General features: G+C 42.5%; 1 protein-coding gene across 1 annotated transcript in view; it reads right to left on the bottom strand.

Moving 5' to 3' along the window:
• LOC147693022 (netrin-4-like) overlaps positions 1–8,540 on the bottom strand; it is a 168,887-nt gene extending 160,347 nt beyond the window's left edge. Inside the window, exon 1 of the mRNA XM_086939264.1 lies at positions 8,002–8,540. Within this exon, the coding sequence (XP_086795390.1) occupies positions 8,002–8,424 (423 nt within the window). The 5' untranslated portion in view covers positions 8,425–8,540. The remainder of the gene's footprint in view (positions 1–8,001) is intronic.
• Between the last annotated feature and the right edge of the window lie 294 nt (positions 8,541–8,834).

The following is an 8,834-nucleotide window of genomic DNA, read 5'->3' on the forward strand; positions in this document are numbered from 1 at the left end:
AAGTGCAGAGCATGGGTCAAGAAGTGCCGATCATGGCTCAGGAAGCGCAGAGAACAGTTCAAGAAATGCAGATCATGGCTCAGGAAGTGCAGAGTAGGGGTGAAGAAGTGCAGATCATGGCTCAGGAAGTGCAGAGCATGGGTCAAGAAGTGCAGAGCATGGCTCAAGGAGTACAGAGCATGGTTCATGAAGTGCAGGGCATTGCTCAAGAAGTGCAAAGCATAGCTCAAGAACTGCTGATCATGGCTCAGGAAGTGCAGAGAACAGTTCAAGAAGTGCAGAGTATGGCTCAAGACGTGTACAGCATGGTTTAATAAATGTTGAATGGGTTTCCGAAATAAATAGAAATCTGTACGTTCAGATTACGTTTGGTTTTGTGAAACCTAGGCTTGGTGGAGGACATTCTTCTCAAATTCCTGCCCTTGGAACAAAAACTCACACTGGTGTACAGCCTCTTCAAGAAGAACTTAAAGAGTCTATGGCTCAAAGAAGATGTTGTACCCTAAATGTTCTTGACTACTCAACGTTCGTCTTTAACAGCTTTGCCTACCTGGACCGCCCCAAACCTCTCGCTTTTCCATGGATGTCTCTATAATCGCTTCTCCGCTCCTGCTTAGATATCCCATTCTTCATATTAAGCACAAAAGGGGATGGTGATCTATGTAGTGATTACACATAAATGAATAAATGGCTTAGATTGAGCGGTGGAAGGAGGCAGGATCAGGCTTACTATGATAAGTAAATAAGCCTTGGTCTTATAGACACAGCCTCTGGTGTCTTCACTGAGGACTGATGTAGGATTAAGTAAACAAAAGGAGGAGTACCACCATTAAAGATCAAGAGAGTTCCTAATGGGGTGGTTGACTGACAAAAGGAAAAAGTTTACCCTTTTGTTAAAAACCCCTCACTCACCAGCCTAGTGGTGACATGCTTCATCATTGGGGTCCACCCTGGTGGCCTAGTGACACCAGGGTGTGCTACAACACATGAAATACAGTGGAGCAGGTTGTGAGTGTAAGTGCAGAAAAGGTGTGTTAAAAATTGTCCTGGTTTGACTTAGTGGAGAGATACATTTTATTTACAAGCAACTGCACAATATTAAAAAAGTGAGGCGAGATACTCTGAGGGTGATTACGACCAAAAATATCTCTATATGTGTACTAGTGTAGGATACCAGGATAGCATCACCAAAGAGAGTAGTTAAATACTGTGTGGAACATCTACCATCCCAACTTCACGGACACCGATGCTCAGAGGTAGGTGTTTCTCTTAAGATAGACAAGGAGTCTGCATTTTCCCAATATTCTTCACACGCATGATGTCTGATCTGTTGCTTGTAGAAACATATCCCTGATCTCATTGCAACAATAATGTTTGTTCCCTTCTAAATCTTTAAAAGTCCAGGACTTATTTTCAAGTACCTCATTGCTTGCTTGCCATACTAACGGATGTTCCATTCTCAGTTTTTAACTTTAAACAAATAATCTGCAACTGATCTAGACCAAATGATGTCGGCAGTACCCCTCACACAACCTTTGCTGTATTTTAAGACAATTGCGCACATTTTAACAATGCTTGGAAGAACTAGCTATGCTACACTGTGTCTGGTTCCGCCAACTAGTACCATCTCTTGTTTTTTGTCAACCATGTAATATACATTTATATGGTTCAGACTTCTGACATAAATTGAATTTTTAATGATAACACCTCTTACAAGACAATAAGAACATATATTATTTTAATAGGCAGTGAATAGAATGGATATGCCCAAAGTAGTGGTGAAGGACTTCAAAAGGATAATTTATGGCTTGCTCTAGTGAAGAACATTACTCCTTTTTTTTTAACTTTACAGCCCTCAGAGACAGCCTTTTCAACTTAGGTCTTATCTTTGCTCCATCCACCACCAGCTGACCATAACTGTCATGTTATCTATGACTTTGAACACAGGTTTTCTAAACCTGGTTCACTGTTCTGATGTCAGGACTGTAAAAAAAAGAGCTTCGCTTTTCACAGCTCTGATTGGGAAACAACCATTACCACGCAGTCATTAAAATGCACTACATTTATAACATAGTTATTACAATGCAACTGCCTTTACATCACATGCCATTACAACGCAACCATTACAACCCATGTCACTACAAAGCATGCCATTCCAACGCATGTCACTGCAATGCATGCCATTAGAACGCATTGTAAGGTAAGTAAATGGAAATAGTAAATTTTACCCCTACACTATCTAACACTTACCTTACTGTTGCACTCACTGGAGTGGGAATAGTAATTCTTACCCATACACTATCCAACACTTACCCTACTGTTGCCCTAAAAGTATTATGCGTTGTATTGGTATGCCTTGTAATGGTATGCTTTGTAAAGGAATGCGTTGTAAATGTTGCTTATAAAAATGCGTTGTGATGGCATGCGCTGTAAATTCTTGCGTTGTAATGGATGTTGCGAAGTAAAAACCGCGTTGTTAAGGCAAGCATTGTAAATGTTTACATTGTAACGTGTCCTATTCCTGTGATTTCAAAGCAGGGAAGCACCAGACGTTGAAATCTGTGTCTGATTGGTGGAGATCCATTGCCTCCCCCTCATCTTTAGTAAAGTTAGAGAGTTTGCACCATAACACCACTAACCACCATCTGTCCTTTCAGCCATGAGTCTCCCTAGACCTGGGCTGACAAGAAAAGCAGGAAGCGTTGAAAAGCATCTGTCAGATAGCAAAGAGCGTGACTTCCAGTAGGGAGGTGGAAGTAATACTCAGCTGGGGTTGTAGACTGGATACAAGGATTGTTTGTCGTTTTGGGGGTAAGGAGGCTATTTCAAGAGTGGAAGGAGACAGTGGCAGTGTTTTGGGCTGAGGAGAGAGAGGAGTGCATTTCCAAGGATGGATCCGGTGGGTCGAAGGATGGCAGGCAGTTTTTGTTTTGAAGGGATAGGTGGAGGATTCCAGCAGGAGCGGATGGGAAGGGAGGCCAGATTCCTGGTTCTTGTTTTTGGATTGTGTGGGGAAGGTGATGGCAGACTTCCAGGTACTTTAACGAAGGGAGGGGAGTGGGCTGAGGTAGGTGAGACCATATTGTGCATGGCTGCCCCATGAATCTCTTGCCTCCTCCTCTGCACAGCTGTCCTGAGCAGGGGAAGATGTTTTGGGGGGCACACAGAGCTTATACCTGTAAATGGGAAGTTATGAACAAAGTGGAGTTTTCTACCCCGGGGTTCAGAGAGACATCATAGACACCTCAAACATCAATCTTGTCTGGTTGATGTCTCTTGGAATCCTTCAAAAACAATCCCAATTTTTAATCAGAATTCTCTGCGTATTCTGTTGGCATGAAGTCTGCCTAAAATCCTGTGCTACGGTCACCTCTAATTCTAGATTGATTACCTGGTGGTAAAGGTAAGGAATTAAAGAACCATGGGGCATATTAGCAAGAACCTTGTTAAAATTATGGCCGTTTTAGCGGCAGGAAACTGCCGCTTAAACGGCGATAATGGGCTTGCTAATATGTGTTATAGAATTTCAATAGAAGCCCAGGTTAGATGTCCTGCACAAAAACGGCAATAGTTTTAACGAGGTTCTTTCTAATATGCCCCCATGTGATAGAATGAAACAAATCCTGATTACTAGTACCTCTTCCAGTTATAGTCTATAGGGTAACTCTTATCCCTGTGCCATCACAAGCTCATCTTCAGCTACAGGTTCTGTAATTGACTAACAAAAATCAGTAGGAGCTGGAGCTGGTGTTACAAGACCTCAACAGTATGAGTATTGCCTAATCCCTCCTTGTTTTTTTCTGACAGCACATCTGCAGAGATGACCAATCAGGAAGTATTGAATCTTTAATAGCACTTTCTTTATATTAGCAGGAAATTCTCAGAGTTTACTGGCTCGCTGACTTCGACATAAATTGGACCAGTCAGCATGCTACTTGTGAGTTCTAAAGTTACCTGATATTTCAATTTCTGAGATTGTGAAAGATTTTATGGGGCATAAATAAAAATCCCTTTTGAATGTCGAATTCACAGATGTAGCTGGCCTACAGCGCCCCCTTTTGGGGGCGCCACATACACCATCTATCTACAGCCCTGTAGTGTTTTGCAGCTGCCCTGTACACAATTATTATTATTATTATTATTATTAAAAAGGATTTGGTACTGCGCACATACACCAATTGGTTTCTTGGCGCTCAAGACCGGGTGGGAGGAGAACATTCAGGGGCGGAGCAGCTAGCCATGCGCCAAACGGAACAGGTAAGTTTTTAGAGAGTTACGAAAGCAACGATAGTCGGTAGACAGACGAATGGCAAGAGGGAGGGAATTCCAGTTAGCCGGAGCAAGGAAGGAGAAGCAAGCTCCTCCATGTTTCTTGCGGTTAAACCTAGGGGTGATCAGGAGGTTGTGAGCCGAGGATCTGAGGTGACGGGAAGGGACATAGGCAAGTAAACAGGAAGAAATAAAGGCAGGAGCGCATGAAAACAGAGATTTGAAAATGATGCAGGCCATTTTGAAAACACACCGCTGTGCAACTGGGAGCCAGTGTAAAGTTTTCAGCAAAGGGGTAACATGCTGATATTTAGGCTGCCGAAAAATTAGTCTGGCTGCCTGATTCTGGACCAGTTGAAGTCGGGAAAGATGGCAGGCAGGGACCCCCACGTATAGACAGTTGGCATAATCTAGACGTGAGGTGATGAGGGCCAGGATGACAAGAATAAGGGCCTCTTGAGATAGAAACCTGCGAATCTTCCCGATTCGGCGGAGGTGGAAAAAACAAGCCGAAGTGACGGTGTTAATGTGAGGCCGCATTGAGAGGTCACTAGAAATAGTGACCCCCAAGCTCTTCACTGTGTTCACTGGACAAGGAGGGGAACCCAAAGCTACAGGCCAGAAGTTGGGAGACCAGGGAGTAAGAGGACCACCGGTCACCACCAGCTCCGTTTTACTGGAGCTGGTGGTGGTTACTTTTTACTACAATGCACGCAAAAGGGGGAAAGGTGGCAAAAAGAATGTGCCAGACCCAAGGTGGTAAACTGGAATGAGACAGGGGAGCAATGCCCGTCGCGGGAGCTCCTGCAACACAGGGGATTCCCCAAACCTCCAGCAGGTCCCAATACTTCTAGCAGGCCTCAGTCTGTCCTATATAAATGAATATCTGTGAGATATTGGAGACTATGGGTCCCTCATCATATTCTGCAGCGAGGCCCTATCACGTTGTGTTACTCCATGAAATGAGGCAACCCTACATACCCTTTCTGAAATTATTTTCCATTGTATTCTCTAAACTATAATCCTTACAAGTGATTACTACAAGTACTGTGAATCAGCAACAAGGGTATTAGCAGCAATCCATATCTCACTTGAAGCAACCTTGTCGTGTCTTTGCTGGTGAAGCGTAAGAGGGTGGCGTAGTGTCTTTTGTGTTGAGTGCCATGTAGAAGGACTCTCCTCTGTGATTTCCCTCTTCCCACTAAGCCCTTCCTTCTGCATCCCTGGAGCAGATAATCCACACACCAGCCTGTTCTCGTGGCCTCTGGTTCTGAGCACGCTCAGGTTCAGAGCAAGGGATGTAGGCCAACCGCTGGCTCCTCAATAGACTGGTGAACTCACTCCAGGCCTTAGAACTGATTTCTTTCTTCAACAGCTCACGCTCAGCAAGGCATGGGTTAAGTACCCAATCAGGATACTAACATTCTCACTAACCATGCATGATTCTGTATTAGAACATTGGGCTGCTGTGAGCTCCACTGAAGGCAAGAGAGCTTGTGAAGGTAAAATACCAAAAATGGTTGATAAAGTAAAGGCAACATTCAAATCTTTGTATTTCTGTTTCTCTACATGTTGCCCTCAATGGGTGGAATAATCTAATTGCAGCATTACCCTTCTGTTTTGAGCTATACCGGGGTTGTAGTACAGAATATTGTTTGCAACAATAGAGTCTACCAGAAATATCATGACCTACACATCATTTACAAACTTATTTGTTAATTATCCTATTATAAACTCAAATAGGGCGATATTTGTGAAAAATATATTTAGGGTAAAATATTTCTGTCAGGTGATATTTTTATGGCAATATTTTTGTCCCAGACCTATATAGGTTGTTTGCCTCATTGGAGCTCAGGCGTATAACCCCAGGAGAGGATATTAACAACTAGTATAGCCCTCAATAGCAGGCCATAATGGACTGTTGTTCATAGGATGCAATGTCAATAGCTTTTAACGGTTCGTTGACTTGACTGTGAACTGTCTTCAGTTGGGGCAGTTAAGGTTGGTTAACGCACTTAGCATATGGCAATAAACTTCAAGTTTGAACTCAAAATTATTTTTGTGCATGGCTAGTAGCCTTGTCCAAAAATTAAGAAATGTCTTTAATACCTCAGAATAACCTGTGAGTAGCCAAATGACCCAGATGGGGTACCAAGCAAATACTACACAGGAGACAATCCTATATATTTGGACTGGATTCTGTTTCATTGGTGAGAAATTGGGTGTGAATTGGGCATGCATGTCTGGACTAAGCAGGCTTAAACCCAGCAATACAATTAAGGAATTGAGAACTACCAACTTGCTATACTGTAAACTAATGCATGTCACGTGATGCATCAATGCTTACATTGAATGTGAGAGAAATTCTAGACTCTTTCCCCACAATCAAGTGAAGTCTCTTCAAGACGTGAAGGCAGAAACCCTTTACCGTTCCCTTCTTTTCAAGATTGTACATCTATATGGGTATCACTGACAGAATATGAGAGACACAAAAACTGTATGGACAGAATATCGTGTCAAAAAATTCAAGGACCAAAAAATTGGGAAGGTAAATGCTAATAGGTAAGTATAGATTTACTATTCTTAACTCCACATCTACATACCTTGAAGATATAGGGGCCGATTCACAGAATGAACTTAAGACTCAATCCTAAACTTACTACTATTTTGGTATTCACAGAATGCACTTACTACTTTTGGCATTCACAGAATGAACTTACTACTATTGGTATTCAAAAGTAGTAAGTTCATTCTGTGAAAAACAAAAGTAAGAAGTGCATTCTGTGAATACCAAAATAGTAGTAAGTTTAGGATTGAGTCTTAAGTTCATTCTGTGAATCGGGCCCATATTTTGGCCACACAATATTTTTGCATCCGATATTTCGTCAGCACACCATGTATGGGTTTTGTGAATGTGAGACAATAAACTAATAAGCACAGGTACGTGACTTTTGTACTGTAGAGTTTCCAGCAAACAAAAGCACCTTTTAACATCATAAACCACATCAGATCAGTCGGTGTATCTTCTAGATAAATGCTTTCAAAGCTCATTTGTAACAACCTGCCCAAAAGGGATGCATGTCACATTATCAAGACCAGAAATATTGTCACGTTAAGATATTGTGGCCTCAATATTGATAAACAAACTACTGTGAATTCTGTGTGTGTACAGGAAAGTATACATTTACTAACATGCCTTGAAGAGATATCACCAAAGTCCATGTATAATGAGTTAAATATAGTAAAGGTAAATCTGCTCATATATATATGTAGTCATAAAAAAACAAAGCTTAAATTTACCTTATAGTTAGGTGAAAATGTCAGTCAAAATGTAATATTTTAAAATATAAAACACCTGAAATTCTCCAGTTATAGTTAAGTCAGGTAACTATAAAATGCGGCCCGCCATACACAGTGTTTTCATCACTGATTTAATCTCAAATGTCATCAGTGATGTTATCAATGATGCCATAGAACATGTCATGAGTGTTGTAATATGTGAGGTCATAAGCAATGCCAAGGTCAAGTAACCGGGAGATTATTTCTGGAGGGTCGGGTGCTGAGGATCGCCTGCAGGGGCAGCACATACATATGGTATGCCGTTATGTCTACTGCTGTTGAGTGCTTGATTCCAATTATGCCATTTATGTAACCCCAAATCAAATGAAATAGTAACACTTTCCACAACAGACTTTGAAAATATCTGTGACATTTAGCCTGAAGTATGCTTACCTCTCCGCGGGTGCACGGCAAAGCATCTGAGTATCTTGAAGTGCACATTGCTCGTTCATCCTTCAGATCATCCTGCATGCCAAATGTGGTTGTGCAATTAACAGCAAAGTACTTGTAGGGTCTCCACGTCTGCCCATAATCTTGAGACCTCTCTAACACCATAGCTGCAGGCCGCGGCGACTTGAACACCACAATGACGTGAGTCAGGTAGAATTCTGTTTCGAGGTCCAGCCTGATCTCCTCTCTGTGGACCGCCTGAGCCGACTGCCACCAGGAGACAGGGTTCAAGAAGAAGTCATCAGTCATGTCTACCGGCAGGTGGGAATTGTCCGGGTGGTTGGCGTTGCATTTATTGCAGCGGTGCTGCCTGCAGGGTGGTGGTCCTGTCTGGAGTACGTTCTGGTCAGGGTAGAAGCAATACATCTCTGTGATGTTCTGCCCACAGGTGGTGAGTGTAGAAGGTGTTCTGCCAGCTGCAAGGTTCCCCACCGGTGGATTGCATGAGTGTCCATCACAGCGGCTGGCCTTTTGCCTCACTGCATCTGGAAAACATGGAAACAGGTATTGTTCATGAATCAGGTATCTGAGCAGAAAGCATTGGTGGAATGTACTGCCTTACGCGTCTCTCCTGTAAGACTTCAAAGCCAATGGGTGAATGTAGGATGATTCCCACTTGATCATAAATATAGGACATGCATCTGAAATTAGAGCCATTCTTTGTTTTACTGCCTACTTGTTTATTCCACTGCTTGTGTCTCCCAGCAATTAGAGTAAAACGACCCTTCTCTGGCTTTGCCCTATATGATTTTAGTTAACTGGGTCCCTGCCTTCTT

The sequence above is a fragment of the Lissotriton vulgaris genome, chromosome 9 (assembly GCF_964263255.1).
Source record: "Lissotriton vulgaris chromosome 9, aLisVul1.2, whole genome shotgun sequence".
Lineage (NCBI taxonomy): Eukaryota > Metazoa > Chordata > Amphibia > Caudata > Salamandridae > Lissotriton > Lissotriton vulgaris.